The sequence below is a fragment of the Hemitrygon akajei genome, chromosome 5 (assembly GCF_048418815.1).
Source record: "Hemitrygon akajei chromosome 5, sHemAka1.3, whole genome shotgun sequence".
In the NCBI taxonomy this organism is placed as follows: Eukaryota; Metazoa; Chordata; class Chondrichthyes; order Myliobatiformes; family Dasyatidae; genus Hemitrygon; species Hemitrygon akajei.
This window is the reverse complement of record NC_133128.1, coordinates 136,952,564-136,974,835: the sequence shown is the minus strand read 5'-3', so window position 1 is coordinate 136,974,835 and position 22,272 is coordinate 136,952,564. Positions and strand designations below refer to the sequence as shown.

Sequence of the window (22,272 nt, the reverse complement as noted above, 5' to 3'; positions counted from 1 at the left end):
AGCATGGATTTATGAAGGGAAAATCATGCTTGACTAATCTTCTGGAGTTTTTTGAGGATGTAACTATGAAAATGGATAAGGGAGAGCCAGTGGATGTAGTGTACCTGGACTTCCAGAAAGCTTTTGATAAAGACCCACATAGGAGATTAGTGGGCAAAATTAGGGCACATGGTATTGGGGGCAAAGTACTGACATGGATTGAAAATTGGCTGGCTGACAGGAAACAAAGAGTAGTGATTAACGGGTCCCTTTCGGAATGGCAGGCTGTGACCTGTGGGGTACCGCAAGGTTCGGTGCTGGGACCTCAGCTGTTTACAATATACATTAATGATTTAGATGAAGGGATTAAAAGTAACATTAGCAAATTTGCCGATGACACAAAGCTGGGTGGAAGTGTGAAATGTCAGGAGGCTGTTATGAGAATGCAGGGTGACTTGGACAGGTTGGGTGAATAGGCAAATGTGTGGCAGATGCAGTTTAATGTGGATAAATGTGAGGTTATCCACTTTGGTGGCAAGAACAGGAAGGCAGATTACTATCTAAATGGAGTCAAGTTAGGAAAAGGGGAAGTACAACGAGATCTAGGTGCTCTTGTACATTAGTCGATGAAAGCAAGCCTGCAGGTACAGCAGGCAGTGAAGAAAGCTAATGGCATGCTGGTCTTTATAACAAGAGGAATTGAGTATAGGAGTAAAGAGGTCCGTTTGCAGCTGTACAGGGCCCTGGTGAGACCACACCTGGAGTATTGTGTGCAGTTTTGGTCTCCAAATTTGAGGAAGGACATTCTTGCTATTGAGGGAGTGCAGCGTAGGTTCACAAGGTTAATTCCCGGAATGGCGGGACTGTCATATGTTGAAAGATTGGAGGGACTGGGCTTGTATACACTGGAATTTAGAAGGATGAGAGGGGATCTGATTGAAACGTATAAGATTATGAAGGGATTGGACACACTGGAGGCAGGAAGCATGTTCCCGCTGATGGGTGAGTCCAGAACTAGAGGCCACAATTTAAGAATAAGGGGTAGGCCATTTGAACAGAGATGTGGAAAAACTTTTTCACCCAGAGAGTGGTGGATATGTGGAATGCTCTGCCCCAGAAGGCAGTGGAGGCCAAGTCTCTGGATGCATTCAAGAGAAAGTTAGATACAGCTCTTATAGATAGCGGGGTCAAGGGATATGGGGAGAGAGCAGGAACGGGGTACTGATTGTGTATGATCAGCCATGATCACAGTGAATGGTGGTGCTGGCTAGAAGGGCCGAATGGCCTACTCCTGAACCTACTGTCTATTGTCTATTGTAATAAAGTGGCCACTGCATGTATGTTGCTCCTTTGATTTAGTAAAGTATTCCTGGAGAGTTAGCAGAAAAAAGGCAGTACCAAGCCACCAAGAAATACCATCATGCAGGAAAACGCCAGGTTTTAAGGGATAGCTTAGAAGGATAGAGAGAGAGGGATACAGCATGGCCTCTCACAGAAAGTACTGTAATTAAATACAGTTTTCATCTGCCACCTTTCAGCAAAACCTTACACTGAGTGGGCGTCCTGAAGAGGGAAAGATATCAACCGACGGAAGAATCTAGAGAGCTAACTGGAAGAAGAAAGGAATCAAGTTTTTGCGGGTTTCCTTTGAGTGGGAGAAAACTAATGTGGAAAAACAAAGGTTATGGGTGTGGATGGAATCGTTGGCACTGATAACAGGGAGGTTTGGAAGAATACTTGGATAATTGAACAGAGCAGTCAGAGCTTTAGGGCAAAATCACGTTACAGACAGAAAAAGGATTAATGTTTTTTTTTAAATCCCAGCTTTATTTGTCACATGTACATCGAAGCTGGCAGGGCAGACCAGAAACCAGGGCTGAGTGCAGAGGCTCGTGCACTGCTTCGGGATCAGGACGCTGCATTCACATCAGGGACAGGATGACTCCAAGGTCAGAAGAGCTGTGCTCTCCCATGCCATCAGGAAGGCAAAGTGAGGTACTCACAGAAAATTCACAGACACCTTTGTAACACCAGGGTCACGTGGCACTTGTGGCGAGGTATACAAACCAAAACAAAATTACGAGTCCACCCTGCACATTAACAACAGCGATGCCTCCCTTCTTAAAAGGCTGAATGCCTTCTATGCATGATTTGATACAATGAGTAATGTGGTATCAAGGAAAGCCTCCTCCCCGAGGAACAGGCACTCTGTCCGGCCGTAGCCAATGTGAGGAGAATCCTAGTAAGGGTAAACCCACGCACAGCTAAGAGGCCAGACGACATACCTGATCAGGTGCTCAGGGACTGTACAGCCCAGCTAACAGAGGTTTTAGCAGAATTTGAAACAGTCCACCGTCCCTGTAGTCTTCAAGGCAGCCAGCATTACTCTGGTGCCAAAGGGAGTGACAATAACCGGCCTAAACGATTACCACCCAGTGACACTGCCCTACATTCATGAAGTGCTTTGAGCAGCCGGTAATGGATTGTATAAAGTCCCACCCTCCAGCTGTGTTGGACTCTTCTAGTTTGCTTCCCACTCAGACTGGTCCACTGATGGTGTCGGAGCCTTGGAGCTCCACTCTGTCTGCGCCACCTAGAAAATAATGTCCTATTTGCCAGAATGTTGTTCATCAACTTCAGCTTGGCGCTTAACACCATCATCCCCCAGAGGCAGACGGGGGAGTCCTCGTTGGGACTCAAAACACCCCTCTCCGCAACTGAATCACGGACTTCTCCATGGGAAGACCCCAGTCAGTCCGAGTTGGCAGCAACATCTGAAACGCCACCACGCTGAGCACTGGTGAGCCCCATGCACTGTCAGATCCAGCTCAAGCTACATCATCGAGTTCACTGATGATACAACTGTAGCTGGCCTCATCAGCAACAGTGATGAGTTAGCATGCGGAGAGGCTTGTCAAATGGTGTGAGAACAGCCCGTGTCTCAATATGGACAAGACAAAAGAGATGGTTTTGGATTTCAGGAAGGTGCAAGTCAACCACTCTCCAACTCAAATCAATGGCTCTGCCATGGAGAAAGTGAAGAGCACAAAGTTCCTTGGTGTCCACATAACATATGACCTAACCTGGACTCACAACACCTCCTCTTTAGTCAAAATGACACAGCAGTTACACAGTCTGAGGATATCGAGGTATGCAAGGCCTCCCAACTCCATGCTAACAACCTTCTACAGGAGGACCATTGAAAGTGTCCTGTCTGACTACATCATTGCGTGGACCATGCAAAGCATCGGACCACAAGACTCTACAGAGGACTGTAAAATCTACCAAGAGGATCACTGGGGTTTCCCTCTCCCCTATATTTGTGATATTTACTGGCAGCATTGTAGATGAAGGGCCTGAAGTATTCCCTTTTTCCTCTCTCACCTTAACTCCTTACCAGCCCTTCACCTCCTTCAGGAGCTCCTCCCCCTTTTCTCTCTTCCATGGCCTTCTGTCCTCTCCTGTCAGACTCCCCTTTCCCCAGCTCTGTATCCCTTTCACCAATCAACTTCCCAGATCTTTATTTCACCACTCCCCTCCCCCCGCCCCCCGGGTTTCACCCATCACCTTGTGCTTCTTCCTCCCCTCGTCCCACTTTCTAACTCTGACACCTCATCTGGTTTTCCCCCAGTCCTGATGAAGGGTCTCTGCCCAAAATGTCACCTATACTGTTTTCCATAGACCTTGCCTGCCCTGCTGAGTTCCTCCAGCATTTTGTGTGTGTTGCCTGAAGCATAGTTGAGGATTCCTAACACCCTATCACACAATCTCTTTGACCCACTGCCGTCAGGAAGGAGATACAGGAGCATCAGGACTAGGACTGGTAGGCTGGGTAACAGCTTCTTTCCTTAGGCTGAGAGGCTAATGAATACCCTGCTACCACCAAGGTTTCGTTACTAAGATAGTAAGCTGTTTACTGTTTATTACTACATGCATTTTGAATTATATTTATTAAGTTAAGGTGGTAATATTTTGTTTTATGTGCTGTGTGAGATGTATACAGTATGTCGTGTGAATGCACCATGGTCCAGAGGAATGTTGTTTCATTTGTTTGTATATATGTACAGTCAAATGACAATAAAATCTGAACTTGAGCTTGAACATCTAAACGCAGTAAAGTGAGTCATTTGCCTCCAATCACTTCAGAGAGGATTATGCTGAAGACAGCCCGCAAGTGTCACATTGCTTCTGGCGCTACAATAGAATGGCCACAATCTACCAACCCTAACCGTACGTCTTTGGAATATGGGAGGTAACTGGAGCACCGAGAGGAAACTCACACAGTCATGGAGAGAACATACAAACTCCTCACAGACTGTGGTGGGAATCAAACCCCAATTGATGACTGCTGGTATTGTTAGGCAATTGCACTTGCCACTACACTAGCCTGAGCTGACCCAATTATGATTCCAATTCTGAAGGAATATGGAACTGGCTGGAGTGTTTCAGACAGGCGTCTGATAGTCAGCATTGACACCGTAGGCTGAATGGCCTTTTTCCGTGCCCTATGTCTCTGTGAACAGCTGGCAACGGGCGTGAAAAGAACAATGCAGGCAGCAACACTTCAGATGTACTGCAGGACTGGTGGCTCCAGGGACAAACTGCTCCAGAGGCAACACAAATATGCATCGAGGCAGACCACTTGGGCTCTGGATAACACACACCATTAACAGCTCAGCCCTGGCTTCGAATGTGTCACAGTATCCAGCCTCACTTGTGTCAACTTGGGCAAGTGTGACTGGGGAGGGTGGGGGGAGCAGAACAGAATATCCCCACCCTCCAAGTTCAACCAGATAAGACAGGAGCACGACCACACACGAGTAATGTGACAAGGTGCTCTTGGAGAAACCTTTTCTCAAAGTCAGTCAAGTTTCTTGTCACATGCACAAGTACATGTATGTACAGATGCAATGAAAAAAATTAGATCAGATTGCTAAAGCCAAGCCCAGTGTCTAGAGGTCAACAAGCAAAGAGCGCGAGGGAACAAATTCTACAGCAGAGGACCTTGGCAGCACAAGACCAAGCAGCCAATAGGGGAATGGTCAAAATCAACAATGTGCAAGAATGGGAGAAATCGAAGTCTGCAAGATCCAAGAGGCTACACACAATCTAAAGAAGATGGCAAAGGCAAGTGCTCTCACAACATTTAATAACACTTGGACACGCACTTGAATTGCCAGCACATCACAGGCTTAGGACCAAGTGCTGATAAATAGTATTAGTATACTTGATGGTGGGCATAGACATCGTGGGCCAAGGGCTTGCTTGTATGCTGTATGGTTTTATGAAATAGAGAGGTGAGGTCATGGAAGAACTTGAAAGACAAGAATTCTAAATTCAACATCATGCTGACTGGGAGCCAAGAATGGACAAGCTGGTATTCTGGGATGGACAGAAATTGGACCCATGCATCCTGGCTTCACTAAACTCCTGAAGGCTATGAAATGTGTATATAGTGATCTAGCGTAGGTACATATCATCACTGGGTAAACATTTAAATAAGAGAAAATACAATCTGATGAGAGGTATCGGCCAAAATGCCGACTGTTTAGTTCCCTCTATGGATGCTGCCTGACCTGCTGAGTTCCTCCAGCACTGTGCGTTGCTCTGGATTAACAGCATCTATATTATCACTTGTGTTTATAACCTGATCTCAGTCTAGCCTTAACTACTAGATCAACTTGTAAAGGAGTTTCGACGTAAAGGCAACGCACACAAAATGCTGAAGGAACTCAGCAGGGCAGGCAGCACCTGTAGAAAAGAGTAAACAGACGACATTTTGGACCAAGACCCTTCATCAGAACTGGGGGGGGGGGGGGGAAAGAGATGAGAAGTTAGAGCAAGAGGATGAGGGGAGGGGAGGAAGAAGCACAAGATGGCAGGTGATAGGTGAATCTGCAAGAGGGGGAGGAGTGAAGTAAAGAGCTGAGAAGCTGATAAGTGAAGAATTAAAGGGCTGGAGGAGGAGGAATCTGAAAGGAGAGGGCAGAAGACCATAGAAGAAAGGGAAGGGGGAGGAGCACCAGAGGGAGGTGATGGGCAGGTAAAGAGGCAAGGTGAGAGAAGGAAATGGGAATGGTGCGGGGGGAAGGGCAATTACTGGAAGTTCATCATCTGCACTTCTTCCTCCCCTCCCCCCATGTTCTTGGCCTAACTTTTCATCTTTTCTTTTCCAGTCCTGAAATGTTGACTGTACTCTTCTCCATAGACACTGCCTGGCCCGCTGAGTTCCTCCAGCATTTTGTGTGTGTTGCTTGGATTTCCAGCATCTGCAGATTTTCTCATCTTTAAACATAAAAGCAGTGTCACCCTGCCTTCTTCCTGAATCAGGCAGTTGTGTCCAAAGATCCAGGCACAAATCTAGGCTAACATTCCAGAATTACTTCTGATCCCTTCTTTTCCAGTCCTGATGAAGGTTTTAGCCCTAAACACTGACTGTTTATTCCCCTCCATAAATGCTGCCGGACTTGAACGCCAGCATGGAGATGCCTTTTATGTGTTGCTCAAGATTTCCAGCATCTGCAGAACTGGCAGAATCTGAGTGTTTGTTCCAGAAATGCTACACTGTCACAGGTAATGAATTGTGGGTGAGACAGATGTCCCACCTAACCCTGCTGGTGGACGTCAATGCTCTTTCAGTGAAGAACAACCAGAGGTACAAAGATTCAACCCTAACTTCTGCCCTACACCACACTGGTGCCCTGCATAACCTTTATTCCTCAACCCTTGTGTGTGCTACCCATTACAAAAGGGAATTTGCTCAGAAGCACTTTGAAATAAGTGGGAAGAATGCTACATGTAATGCAACTGTTACATACTTATAACAATTATATGAAGGTATATACACTTTTGTAATGAGTCCATATGTGTGACTGTGTGTATACTAATGGATATATGCCATAGTCATCAGATCAGACACTGGTACTCGAGTTTTATAGGATTGCTTTTCATTTATGTTTTTTATGCTTATTGTTGTTTTTAATGCTGCATTAGATCTGGAGCAACAATCACTCCGTTCTCCTTTACATTCACGTACAAAAGAATAAAAATAAGCAATCTTGAACTTTGAAATAAACAGCAATTATGAAAATGCGAAAGGTGCTGCAGGCTGATTTCAAAATAAATTAATTTTATATAAAAGAAAATTTGAGTTCAGAAGTAACATCATCTTCCCGTAACAGGAATGGAGTGTTGTGTATAGCTTTTGTTCGGTTTCCTTCCCTTACCCAAAAAGGAATGGACTTGGAAAGAGAGTTCAATGAAGATTTGCCAGACTGATTTCCATGATAGTGAGCTTGTGTAATAGGAGATTGGTTGTCCAGATCTGTATTCACTGAAGTTTAGCAGAATGAGGGGTGATTGCATTGAAACTTGCAAAATTCTTGCACAGCTCATCAGGGAAAATATTTCTCCAGGCTGGAGTTGGTGTCTAGACAGTCAGATATAACCTCAGAATAAGGGCTCAGACATTGAGGACTGGAACAAAACGACACTTGTTTGGAATTCGCTATCTCTGGGAGTGCCGTGTATGCTTAATTGTTATGTTTATCCAAATTAGAGATTGATAGATTTCTGAAATATTAAAGAGAATCCAGTGTTATGGAGATAGGGCAGGAAAAGGACAAAGGTAAGAGGTCAGCCATCATCTTGATAAATGGCAGAGCAGGCTTGAGGGACCAGATTACCAAGCCTGCTCCTAAATCCAAAGCTTTTATGTCTTATTTCACAACAGGCATTAGCTGCCTGTTATCCGTAACCTTCCTCCCACTGGCGCAAAGAATCACAGACTTCACAAAGGTGTTTATACAGAGCCAGGGTAATCACTCTCAGTGGACAGACACAACATCCCACAGGTCATTTAAGGTTTGAGAGGTGTTTAAGCCCAGCAAATATAATAACAGTATTGCAAAGTTCTGTGGGCTATGAAGGGTCAGTAACCCAGAAGGATTTCAGATTTACTTCTTAAAAAACGAAACACGATTAACTGTTGCAACAGAATTGCACAAAAGTCAGCCACTCCATTAAAAACAAGGAAATGCTGTTTAAGTCATTAAGTATTGTGCTTCATAGGAAAAATGAATCCGTTTCTGATGCATTCTATAATAGAGTGATGGAAAGGCAATATTCCCAATACAGTGCTGACTCCATGTCTAAATTTCATTCACAGGAACCATTAATCAGTGTATATATTATGCAGCAACCATACTCTTAGCTTCAAAACAGAGCAAACTAAGCCATGTTCAACATAATTTGACAAGATATTTTTCATCGAGGAATTAATGATTGCTCTCTATACAGGTCATCACCTATACACATGGTCATTGCTGAACGTAGCTCCAAGTCACCAAAAGCTCTGCTGCCCCACATCCTAACTTGCATGGTTTCTTTCACCCTTCACCTTCCAAGTTTGCCAGCTGACAACGGCGATGTCTTCATTGCAAAAATCACCACCCTCACATGCCACTCCCTTTCTCAAACTATCTGCCTGCTTACAACACTGCAGAATCTGCCGATATCTACCGAGAATTCAGATGCTGGAATCTGGAGCAGCTGAACATCTGCTGAAGAAACCCAGTGGGTCAAGCATCTGTGGGAGGGAAATGAATTGTCAATGTCGACAATTCCTACCCCCCCCCCACCATGCTGCTTGACCCAATAAGTTCCTGTTGTGCATATTTTTACTTTCACTACACCCCCATTTTTCTTGCTCCCGTCACTGGTAGCAGTACCATCTACACCATTCTCCACCTTCCTTCAAACCACAAGTCTTGAAGCCTGTTCCAATATTTGATCTGGTGTCAGATGTTGTCAGCACATGAAAATAAATTATTGCTGAATCGGATTCTTAGATGAAATTAGTGTCTTTATAAATGATTCACCATTCTCTCCCCACCCTACTCTAACAACACACGCAAAACTTTTCCCAAGTCAAAATACCAGGTACACCTGTATCAGAGTATTCCTCATCATTCCCATGCAACTTGGCTCTCAAACATTTCAGAATTCTGTTTTAATATCGCTGACAGACGTCATGAAATTTGTTGTTTTGGGAGGAAATGCGCATGGCATTGGGTGCTTTGTAATAGAATCCATAGATCTGACAGTATAATGTTGAGAAAGATTGCAATTCAATTCCTGTGTATAGTATGAATAAAGAATACGTTCAAAATAAACAAATTCCCAATATATCCTGCATGAGCTACATGGCCCTCAAACCCACTCACTCTCAACACTCATCCTATGGTAAGATTGTCACCACTTTCCGCCATACTGTCTCATGCTCTGCCACACAGAGAGATTACACTGTGACTTTGTCAGGCAACTGCCTTCCACCCTCTGAAAGTGTGCTGAAGGAAAAGCCAGGGGAAATCTGCACACCGCAACACCCCTCATTTAATGATCAACTACAGGCAGCCAGTGCACTGGCCAGGGGAGCACCAGGGAAAGCTAGTCCTCTGTAAGAGACTGAGCCAGTACGGTCATTCATTGTTTTGACATTTCAAAGCCAATGAAGTGCTTCAAGTGCTGTTACTAAGGAGGCAGAAATAATTTCCACACTGCAGGATCCTCCGAGTAGCAATGAGTTAAAGGGCCAGATGAAAGTGTCATCGAGCTACTGTTAGTAGACTACTGCCCCTGAATCCCAGAGATCTGGGTTCAATCCAACAGGTTCTCCGACCCCATGAGTATTCGCCCACATCCCAAAATATACAGGTTGGAAGGTTAATTGGCCATTGTGAGGTAACCCCTGGTGTATAGGCAACTAGTAGAATTGTGGTGGGGGGGGGGAGTCACATCTATGTGGGGAGAATAAAAACTGCAACTGGATCTTCGACTTCCTCATCAGAAGACCACAATCTGTGCGGATTGGGAAAAAACATCTCTAACTGGTGATAATCTACACTGGTGCACCTCAGAGATGTACGCTATGCCCATTGCTCTACTCTCTCTACACCCATGATGGAGCTGTAAAGAAGGCAAGACAGTGGCTAAATTTCATTAGGAGTTCGAGGAGAATTGATAAATCACTAAAAACATTCACACAAATTTCTACAGATTTCTACATGGAGAGCTTTCTAACTGGCTGCATCACTGTCTGGTTTGGGGAGGGGAAGGGGCCTGCACTGGACCACAGATCAAAGTAAGCTGCAGAAAGTTGTAAAATCACTCAGCTCCATCATCGGCACTGGCCTCCACAGTATCCAGGACATCTTCAAGGAGCAGTGCTTGAATGGTTTCAATGGTGTGTCTATCATTAAGGACCCCCATCACCCAGGATATGCCCTGTCCTCATTGCTACCTTCAGGAAGGAGGTACAGAAGCCCGAAGGCACACCTTCAAAAAATCAGGAACAGCTTCTTCCCCTCTGCCATCTGATTTCTGAATGAACTATCAACTACCACATTACTTTTTTATTTCTATTTTTGCACTACTTATTTAACTAACACATATATAATGTGTTAATTAATACACATAATTACTTGGTGTAATTCACTATTTTTTCTCTATTATGTACTGCATTGTACTGCTGGTGCAAAGTTAACAAACTACACAACGTATGCCCGTGATATCAAACCTGATCCTGAATGGGGTTAGTGGAAACGGGCGGCTGATGGTCATCAGGGACTTGGTGGGATGAAGGGCCTGTTTTCATTCTATGACTGTAAAATCTGTTTTCTGCTTGTGCTTGAAAATTAAATATTGAGGTAAAAGTCCAGTGATCTTCTCCCAAAATAACAGGCAGGGTATCTTTAATGTGCCGGAGGGTGAAGTGGCACTGAATATCCCAGCAGACAGGCTGCGATGACAGTACACTCCCCACTACATTGTCAGCCTTTTATTGTGCCTCGAGTCCACCACCTTTTGACTTTGGGAGGGACTGCCTCCTTTGATGCACTCTTCGGCAGGCAGATGTCACACGCAAAGCAGCATCTCAATCTGTTGCCCCTCATCTTCATCTGCTCACTTGTGAGGAGGGGTGAACGGGGACCCCTAAGGCAGAGCTGCTGGGGTTAGGACAAGTGGGCTCTCACTAAATACTCCTATCCAAACAACACCCGATTACCCAGTCACCACCTGTATCCTGCTCCTGGGGTTCCGTTTCTGTTACCTTTCAACCCCTGCATCACAATGGTGTCACAATTAATAGATTTAATCCCACAACTTTTAAAACCAGCAATTGAATTGCTAAGGCTAAATGACTAAATGAAGGTAAATGATTAGGCTAGTACAGGTAACAATGGTCAGCGTGTTTGCAGTGGGCTAAAGGGCCTGTTTCAGTAATGTTTCATGAACTCACACGCTCCAGCATCACTGGAGATCCAGGGCTTTTTCTTGCCAGACATCCAAAGCAAGACAGCCCACCACAGATCCACACAGTACTAGCACACACATGGAAGCAACAACTAAAACTCAGCGAAAGGAATCCGAGGGCCTGGAAAATTTCTACAGACATCAGACCAGGGTTGAGATGACACACATCTTTGAAGGTTACGTAGATAAGGTTGAAGGATTACTTGATAAAGCCCTTTCAGATCGTTTCACAGGGGAGGGAGATGATCCAACAACTTTGGCCACTGAGAAATTTATCTTTCGAGAGAGAGTTCACCACACAAGGACTAGTCTAAAGCACAGCAGCATTGAAGAGGAAGGTAAAGTCAGCAGATATCCGAGAATAGTTTGAAGTGAAGGAGAAACACCAGCAGAAACCACAGCGGCGTTTCTGTCCCGTGCCTCCCGAATAAATCAAAGCGACCCCAAGCCAACGCTGAGACACACGGGGCATTTCAAACGCACCCCGCCGGCAAGTTCCTCCGAGAACCGGATTCTCTCGCGTACTCCCGTTATCTCGCAACCTTCTCAAAGTTTACGCCAGTTTGAGAATGCCCCAAAGCCTACGGTAACGGGGGCACGTCGATTTATTCAAGCCCCCTTACCCAATTTCCGAAACAGGCGCAAGTTCCAGACCCCCAAAACACACATTGCCGAACGAAAGCTCTCCGCTGATCCCCAAAACTTGCAAAGCCACATAACTCATTGCCTTAGTGCACCGATTCTTTGCAAAGGACATACAGATCAAAAGCAACCTGGTTAAACAATTCACCCCGTTTCCTGCGCGCACACACACTTCACCTGGATCGTGGGACGCTGTTAGAACACCGAGAAACAAAACGATGAAGATCGTTGACTTCCACTGCAGTAGACACCTGTGAAGAGTGAAGCGGGGAAAAAGTTGGAAATACACGCAAAAGTTTTTGTTTTAGTTGGTTGATTTTCGAGTCGGGGTAAGTTTTCCTAACTGGTGAAAGACAGGGACACTCACCTCCCATACATGGCCACGGCTGCTTGCACAAAGCAGTAACCGGCAGAAATGTGGGACTTGTATTTTCCCAGCCGTGGCTGAACAGCTGACTTAAGAACAACGAGTATTTGAGGGGGGGGGGGGGGGAGAGAAAGGGAGCCGCGAGGGGGGAGGCAGAGAGGCGGGCAAAAAGTATTAACTCTCTCTGGCCCGGGCTGTGGAATTCCCCTGGGTCCTATTGCCAGGTTAACCAGAAGTCACAAATCTAAGTTCTTACAGAAATAAATGGCTGGGTGTCGTTAATTCAAATCTAATGTACGCGTCTACTTGAACCAGGGAGGGAGGGGCGAAAGATTATTCCATGGGCAAATGTTCTCCCTCTGTCCTGCTCCCTAATCTCAGACTCCGCCCCACGACACGGGAAGATCTGTCTCAGAGGACACTGGCATTTGAAAATCCAGCCTGGCAGATACTAGAAATCTGAATCACAACCAGAGCATGGAGATGGCAACACTCAGCAAGCTGGGGCGGCTTGGAAAGATGGTGAATCAAGTCTCGATTTGTTTCCCTATGTTGACGCTGCCTGACCCGCTGATTTCCACCAACAGCTCCTTTTCTACCAAATTATTGTTTCCATGGTAATGTTTCTGTTTCTCTATCTACAGATGCTGCTCGATCTGTTGAGTGTTTCCAGCATCATCTGCACTTGAAGTTTTGTTTCTTATTTCCCGTGTGTATGTTTTCATGTTCTGTCTTTCCCACTGCACTGTGCTGAGCTTGAATATATACCGGCCGTCTCTCCCTGCTGGGAATACAACCATTGGCAGCTGGGCTGCCCAAATATAGTTATCCCTATCTCAGGTCGGGGGACATAATTTCATCTGTCCCTGGTGTTGCTGATTACTGTGTATCAGGCCTGTATACGTAGGCACCCACCAGTTTCCACCCAGCTCACAAGAGTCACCTGCAGCCAATTTAACCCACGTTTTCATCCACAGTCCTCGTTCGCACATCGAATCAGCCAGCTGCTACTAGCTTTCACTCTCCCTGCCTAAAGTTTACCTCATTGCTGTTGGGTTTGACTTCTGTTCCCCTTACCCCTTAGCCCCTTCTGGCTTGTTATTTTGCAGTGCATTATTAAAGTTACTGTTCTAAGATGAATGGTCTCTGCATCGGGGTTAAGCCTCCTCTACGTTTCCTGACACTGTTAGAAATGGAGAAATAATCTATCATCAAGCACCCTCACAAATCCAGGCCATACTCACCTCTACTACCATCCCACAGGCCGTACTCTCCTCTCTCTACCACCATCCCACAGGCCGTACTCTCCTCTCTCTACTACCATCCCACAGGCTGTCCTCTCCTCTCTCTACTACCATCCTACAGGCTGTCCTCTCCTCTCTCTACTACCATCCCATAGGCCGTACTCTCCTCTCTCTACTACCATCCCCACAGGCCGTACTCTCCTCTCTCTTCTACCGTCCCACAGGCCGTACTCTCCTCTCTCTACTACCATCCTACAGGCCGTACTCTCCTCTCTCTTCTACCGTCCCACAGGCCGTACTCTCCTCTCTCTACTACCATCCCACAGGCCGTACTCTCCTCTCTCTACTACCATCCTACAGGCCGTACTCTCCTCTCTCTACTACCATCCCACAGACTGTCCTCTCCTCTCTCTACTACCATCCCACAGGCCGTACTCTCCTCTCTCTACTACCGTCCCGTAGGCCGTACTCTCCTCTCTCTACTACCATCCCACAGGCTGTCCTCTCCTCTCTCTACTACCATCCTACAGGCCGTACTCTCCTCTCTCTACTACTGTCCCGTAGGCCATACTCTCCTCTCTCTACCACCATCCCACAGGCCGTACTCTCCTCTCTCTACTACCATCCTACAGGCCATACTCTCCTCTCTCTGCTACCATCCAGGCCATACTCTCCTCTGTCTGCTACCATCCCATAGCTATGTGGGATATATCTTATCAGGCAACGGGGATTGATCCATCTTTAATCCTATCAGGACATCCAGCATCTCTTCCTCTTTACAAGGAGATCATGTCTGACTAATTTGAATTATTTGAAGTATGTTGATGAGGATAATGAGAGTGACAACCTTTTGAAAATTGTTTTGCAAAGACCGTCAATCACTTTCAGACATCCTAAAGCTGGATTGGCTGAATTATTGTTATCAGGTTAAGAGCAGACACCAATTTTCATATGCAGATAAACATATAATGTGCTCTGTCCCTACATGTATAGCAAGGGACATCGGATCAGACAGCAACTCAGGTGGGGAGTAGGCTGGTAAGATGTTTCATTGAATTCCATCTGTTTGACGCCAATGTCACCTGCTTATAGGGCAGTGATCTCAAGATGAAAGTGGGGGTGGAGGTCGAGGATCAGAGGCTGTTTTCTGAGCACCCTCCTGTAAGTTAAAAGCATAGGGCTACGGTCCAGGTGCAGATTGATGGGAATGGGCAGAATGATAGTTTGGCATGGACTAGATGGGCTGACTAGTCTGTTTCTGAGCTGTAGTGCTCTATGTTATCCCATGCTTAAACAGTGCCATTGTAGCTGCCATTCTTGTACCTGGGAGTAATATGAATCAGAATGAGAATCAAGTTTAGTATCACCGGCATATGTCATGATATTTGTTAACTTTACGACAGCTGTATAACGCAATACATGATAACAATATCAAAAAACTTGTTTGTAGTAAATATATATCTGTCTATTAAATAGTTCAATTAAGATAAGTAGTACAAAAAACAGATTTTTTTAAAAAAGTAGTGAGGCAGTTTTCATTGGTTGAATGTCCATTTAGAATTTGGATGGCAGAGGGGAAGAAACTGTCCCTGAATCGCTGAGGGTGTGCCTTCAGGTTTCTGTACCTCCTACCTGATGGTAGCAATGAAAAGGGGGCATGTCCTGGCTGGTGGGGGTCCTCGATGATGGAAACCACTTTTCTGAGGCACCGCTCTTTGAAAATGGCCTGGATACTACAGAGACTAGTGCCCATGATGGAGCTGACTAATTTTACAACTCTCTGCAGCTTACTTTGGTCCTGTGCAGTAGCACCACCCCCATACCAGACAGTGATGCAGCCAGTCAGAATGCTCTCCACGGTACACCTGTAGAGGTTTTCGAGTATTTTAGGTGACAACCCAAATCTCTTCAAACTCCTGACGAAATATACCCACTGTCTTGCCCTCTTTATAGCTGCATCGATATAGGTCCTCAGAGATATTGACACCCAGGAACTTGAAATTGCTCACTCTCTCCACTTCTGAGCCCTCAATGAGTTAACAAATTTCATGACTCATGCCGGTGATAATAAACGTGATTCTGATTCTGATTGGTTTGTGTTCCCTCATCTTAACCTTTCTGAAGTTTACAATCAGTTATTTGGTTTTACCGATGTTGAGTGCAATGTTGTTGTTGTGACACCACTCAACTAGTTGGTACATCTCGCTCCTGTACACCCCTTGTCACCATCTGAGATTCTGCCAACAATGTTTGTATCATCAGCAACTTTATAGATGGCATTTGAGCTATACCTAGCCACACAGTCATAGGTATAGAGAGTAAAGCAGTGGGCTAAGCACACATCCCCGAGGTGTGCCAGTGTTGATTGTCAGTGAGGAGGAGATGTTATTACCAATCCACACAGATCGTGGTCTTCCGGTTAGGAACTTGTGGGTCCAGTTGCAGAGGGTGGGACAAAGGCTCAGGTTTTGTGGGTTTTCAATGAGGACTGTAGAGATGATGGTGTTAAGCATTGAGCTATAGTCAATGAATAGTATTCTGACATAGTGTCCTCTGGAGAGTGTAGTATATTCTGTTCAAAAGCCCCTTCCATTGAGCTGATTGGTTTGTTTAAAGTCTGAAATGCTCTTTTCCCATCAGTCGGCTTACGCACCACGGAGCACCTTTCCGTTTCCAGGCACCCTGGGGGTATAAACGATAGCACATGCAGAGAGTTTGCTCTCCTTCCTTACTGCACCCATGGGGCCCGAACAAGCTGAATACACGCCCAGCACTGAAGGACCACTGAGAAAGAGCATTGCAGACATATGGGGAGCACCCCCCCACCCACCACCCCAGGGTTTGTTTAGGTTAGTATCTGTTCATACCATGCTCACTTCTTGCGTTTTATGAATTGGAGACATTGAGCAGAGTATCCATTCATTTAAAGGGTAGCTGAATGTACAGTGTAATGGTTTTAGGTAGCTTAGCCAAAAACTTGTTTAGCTAGACACCTGATTTAGTGTTTCGCTGTTCATTTCTCGAATAAATATCTGACGTAACTTTGTGTCACCTGCTCTCCCACATAGTACATAGTAGGTATTTGATTTGTCCAGGTGATCCAAGGCTGTGTGAATGGTACATAATCTGTATCTGAGCAAATCCTGCCATCTTCCCACCAAGTAATTATTCCTAGCAAGCCAGCTTCACATATGTCTCTATTCAAATGTTCTCTCAGCCTACCTTCCACCTTGCACCCTTTATAAACTTCCTCACCACCTAAATCCCACCGGTCTCATCTCATGTCATGTTCACCTGTGGCCACTATGCCTGCTGATCTACTTTGACAGCTCACATTTATAGTCCTCATCCTTTCCTCAATTCTGCATCTCTCCAAAGGTAAACCTGGGCCTCTGGACCTCCCTCTGCAACCGGATCCTTGACTTCCTCATTGGAAGAGCACAGTCAGTACAGATCAGAAATAACATTTCCTCCTTGCTTACAAACAACACTGGCACACCTCAAAGACATGTGCTTAGCCCACTGTTCTACTCTCCTATGCCCATGAATGTGCAGCTAGGTGTTGCATATTTAATATTTTGGTAATATTTGAGTAATATTGGTTGATTAAATATTCTTTGTTTGCTTAAATATTTCAGTATGGGTTATATGTAAAAATACGTGAGTGGCATACGTTCATTATGGCACCACATCATAAGTGTGTGCCTAACTAAAGTCAAACAAAGTAGACACATTTATCCCCAGTCCCATGTTTTTCTTCTGATTCATTTTTTGAATTAGAAACATAACAGTGGCAATGAGAAAATTTTAAAACTACCCACTTGTTGAAGTGCAGCAAGATATTCGAGTTAAAAAAAAAGAAGTGCAGCACATTCTTTTCTTTGGAAGCAGTAGAGAAAGATGGTCAAGTTAAATAAAAGGCAGTAAGCGGATGAAATTCATGGGTCATAATCAATGGTTCTGGGTGATAATCATAAATGAATAAAAGAATAGAAATGGCTGGCTTCATCAAAAAATAGATGCATTCGATTGCACAACAGATAATGGCTGATGTATACTGAGCAAATTGAGCAGTATTTTGAAGTAAATGAAACAGCCAATGAGAAATGGGTAGCTGTTTTGCTGAGAGCAATAGGTGGAAGAGCATACAGTTTACTTAGAAGTTTAACAGCTCCAACCAAACCAGCCAAAATGAGCTTTGCTGATATCATAAAAGTAATGCAGGAACATTTAGAACTGAAAGCATTGTTGATTGCAGAATGTTTTGGGCTTTATAAGTGGAATCAAAAGGAAGGGGAGTCCATTTCAGCTCACGCGGCTGAATTGAGGAGATTGTCTGAGCATTGTTGGTTCAGTAATAGGTTAAATGTTGTGCTGAAAATTGTTTAGTTTGTGGAATCTTACAAGAAAGCATTTTAAAATGGCTCCTAACTGAAGTAATTCACATTTCAAAGAGCAGCTGAAGACGCTGTATCAATGGAACAGCAATCAGAAATGCAAGTGAGTTGCAGTCAGGAATGAGAGTGAGCATGAAGAAAATTGCAACATCCAAATAGAAACCTACCTGGCTGAACAAGTTACTATTGTAGCAGTGGCTCACATACACTAGACCAATGCAGGGTTAAAGGCGAAACTTGTAGAAAATGCAACAAAGTAGGACACATACAAACAGCATGTCGGGCAGACAAAAAATGATTAACTGTACTGGGAAGAGAAAAAGACTTAAAGTCAACTTGCAGTTTCAAATAGAGCACTAATCTGGATACTGTGGATGAGAAATCTGATAGTGATGAGAATTACACAGGACTGTTTAGCCTTGAGATTTATAAAGTAAAAAATGACAATAGACAAGCAATATGGCTTATATCAGACGTGAACGGTAAATTAATTAAAATGGAATTGGACACTGGCTCGGCTGTTTCAGTCATTCCACAAAATGAGTTTAAATGCCATTTCAAAGATACTGAACTGAAACCCACAGACATCCAACAAAGAACTTATACTGGAGGAAAGATAACTCCTGTGGAAATAACATTTGTAACAGTGAAATACAACAACCAACAAGCCACATTGGGCTTGTATATGGTAAAAACAGGAGGGCCAGCATTGCGGAGTCATGAGTGGCTGAGACAGTTACAACTTGACTGGAGATCCAACCACCATTTGCATGCCACATCCCCTGCAATAGATTCAATTGAAAGTGAATTAAGAAAGGTACTGGATGATGGCTCAGTGCTGATCAAGGATGACATTAGGAAACTCAAACATATCAAGTGTAAAATAGTGTTAAATGAAAATATCACACCCAAGTTTTACAAAGCCCATGCTTATACCAGGCATGATAAAGTAGCCAGTGAGCTAGATCGAATGGAGGCCAAAGGAATTCTTTCCAAGGTTGAGTGGAGCCCATGGGCAATTGAAGTGGTCCCAGTAGACAAGAAGGATCAACCCAGTACTGAAAGTAGATCAATACCCTCTGCCCAGGATAAAGAATATTGTCGCAAACCTTTCTGGAGGGAAACATTTCAGCTAAGTGGACTTAGCTAAGGCCTACCTAAAGATGGAGATGGAAGAAGACTCTGAAGTATTTCTCACCATAAACACTTACAAAGGACTTTATTGCTATAAAAGGCTTATCTTTGGAGCAGCATTTGCACTTGCAATCTGACAGAAAGCCATGGACCAGGTATGGCACTCAGCCACTCTGTGTTACATGGATGACATTGTTATCAGTGAGGATGACAAGGAGCATCTCCAAATCTCAATACAGTGTTAAAAAGAGTAGAAGATTATGGGCTCAGATCACAATGCAACAAGTGTGTATTTTTTAAACTAAGTATCACCTACTGTGGCCACACCATTGATGCACAGGAATTACATAAGTGTGCTGAGAAAATGCAAGCAGCGATGAATGTCCCCAGGCCAAAGGACAGTTGCAGCCCTTTTTAGGATTTGTCAATTACTCTAACGGGTTTCTGCTAAACCTGGCTACTGTGCTCCACCCCTTGAATGCATTACTGCAGATCTGGAAGAAACGGCAATGTGAGGTGGCTTTCCAAAGACAAAGGTGACAGCCAAATTTACAAAAGAGGACACTGCTGGTGTATTCTCCCTAATGCTAATTTAAAGTCTCCCTTCTATGGCAGAGATGATCCAAAGGGAACCAGAAAAGACCCTACACTCTCACAGGTCTGCATGGCAACCCTAAATGGATGGAATGTGCAGCATAAATTTCAGTTCCCCCATTTTTACCAGCACCGGGATGAACTTGCCCCTGATGGAAGCTGTCTTTCAAGGGGATTAAGACCATCTTAGCTGAGAGCTGAAGTGTTAGAGGAGCTACACGCTGGTCATCCAGGTGTGGAAAGCATTGGCTCGAAGCTTTGTCTGGTGGCCTGGGATAGATCACCAGATCAAGCGGTTTGCCGTGCACTATTTGGGATACCAACGTATCCAGAAGGAAGGTGTCCCGAGCTGTCAGAACCACTTCCTGTAGTCCCAGGGTCAATCACCATGGAAGAGGGCCCCAGAACCTAAGACTGTTTCACAGCTACGTCTCACCTGCCAAACAGGAAAGTTGTTATACCACAGGAGTAAGAAATCCTCCACAGTGAAAAAATCTTTAAGCCTGAATGGGGCAATTAAAATTTAGAATGCTATGGATGTCTATATAGTAAGTTGCATTATATAGTGTACTATGTGTGTGTATATATGTGTGTGTGTGTGTGTGTCTGTTACATATTTGAGTTGAGATGCATCTACGAGGGGTGATTGATAAGTTTGTGGCCTAAGATAGAAGGAGATGAGGATTAACTTCAAACTTTCTGCATAATCACTCAAAAAGTTGACTTGAATTTGCATGTAACGAGAGCTGTATAACTCAAGTCCTTCTACCTCAGGCTACGACTTATCAATCACCCATCTGTGGACACCGGAGGTCACCTCACTACAGTAAAACAAAATAGATACAAATATCTCTGGTCCCATGTCCCATATCTCTTAATTAGTTTTTGGAGTTACAAAACATAACACTAGGCACAGCTCAAATACCATCTATAAATTTACAGATTACACAACTATTGTTGGCAGAATTTCAGATGCTGATGAGGAGCTGTACAGAAGTGAGAAAGATCAACTGGTTGAGTGGTGTCGAAACAACAACCTGGCACTCAACTTCAGTAATACTAAGGAATTGATTGTGGGCTTCAGGAATGGGAAGTTGAGGAAACATACACCAGTCCTCATCAAGGAATCAACAGTGGAAAGGGTGAGTAGTTTCAAGTTCTGAGTGTCAACATCTCTGAAGATCTATCCAGGGCTTCAACATATTGATGTAATTACACAGCAGCGGCTATATTTCATTAGGAGTTTGAGGAGGCTTAGTATGTCACCCAAACCTCTTGCAGATTTCTACATAGGTACCACGGAGAGCTTCCTAACTAGTTGCATCACCATTTAGTGCGGAGGGGCCACTGCACAGCATTGGAAAAAAGCTTCAGAAACTTGCAAACTCAGCACACTCCATCATGGGCACTAGCCTCTCCAGCATCAAGGACATCTTCAAAAGGCACCATCTGTCATTAAGGACCACCATCACCCAGGACATGCCCTCTTCTCATTGCAGTCATCAAGAAGGAGATACAGGAGCCTAAAGATGCCTTAGAAACAGCTTCTTCCCCACCGCCATCACATTTCTGAACGGACAATTAAACTATGTTCACTACCTCACTACTTTTATCTTTTCTGCTTTCTTTTTGCTAATTTAGTTTAATTTATATATATATATTTCTGATAGTAATTTATAATTTCTTATTATGTTTTGCCTTGTACTGCTGCCACAAAACAACATATTTCACAACATATGCCAGTGATATTAAACTTGATTCTGATTCTAACTACTATAGTGGTGAAACTATTTTACATTTGTAAACTTTGCAAAATTGGACTGTTCCAGTTGTCTGATCTCCAGCTCCCAGACCCACTACGGTCCCATCTATAGAGAGCACGCTTGCACAATGGATAATATTGTTACCTTGCAGCACCGGGGACCTGGGCTTACGCTTGACATTTGGTGCTGCCTGTATGGAGTTTGTGTTCTCGCAACGGCCACTTAATTCCCTCTCAGTGCACTGGTTTCCTTCCACATCCAAAAAAATGTGAACCCCAGAGTCAGAGAAACAGGCTTTTTGGCCACCATTTCCTTGGGAACACTTATGCCCGTCTACACAAATTCCATTTCCTCATATTTGGTCTGAATCCTTCCGTGCCTTGCCTATTCAAGTACCTATCTAAATGTCTCGAGTGATTGCATCTGATTCCACCACCTTCTCAGCAGTGAATCACAGGTATCAACCATTCTCACTCTAAATAAACTTTTCCCTCACATTCCCTTTAAAACCCCTTCTTCTGTCCTTAAAGTTCTGCCCTCCTGTTTTTGATTCCTCTAACAAAATTGAAGGAAAGTATAGGGGGAATTAACAGAAGTTTTTGCGCAGAGAGTGGTGGGTGCATGGAAACCCTTGGCAAGGGAGTTAGAAGTACATACTTTCGGGACACAAGAAATTCTTAGATAGGCACATCTAAGATGATAGAAAAATTGAGATCTCTATAGGAAGGAAGAGTTCGATTAATCTTAGAGTAAGTTAAAAGGTGATCATAATCTTGTGGTCAAAGTGCCTGGATTATGCTGTTATATTCTACGTTCCATGTACCATGGGAGGAAAATAA

At 44.3% G+C, this 22,272-nt stretch overlaps 1 protein-coding gene across 2 annotated transcripts in view; it reads right to left on the bottom strand.

Annotated features, from left to right (window-relative positions):
• col18a1a (collagen type XVIII alpha 1 chain a) overlaps positions 1-12,429 on the bottom strand; it is a 268,123-nt gene extending 255,694 nt beyond the window's left edge. The window contains exons 1-2 of one of the 2 annotated variants that reach the window (XM_073046613.1): positions 12,302-12,429; positions 12,112-12,185 (exon numbers count right to left, since the gene is read on the bottom strand). In XM_073046613.1, coding sequence (XP_072902714.1) covers positions 12,112-12,185; positions 12,302-12,312 — 85 coding nt within the window. In that variant the 5' untranslated portion in view covers positions 12,313-12,429. The remainder of the gene's footprint in view (positions 1-12,111; positions 12,186-12,301) is intronic. The other variant, XM_073046610.1, reaches the window with a different exon arrangement.
• Positions 12,430-22,272: the final 9,843 nt, after the last annotated feature.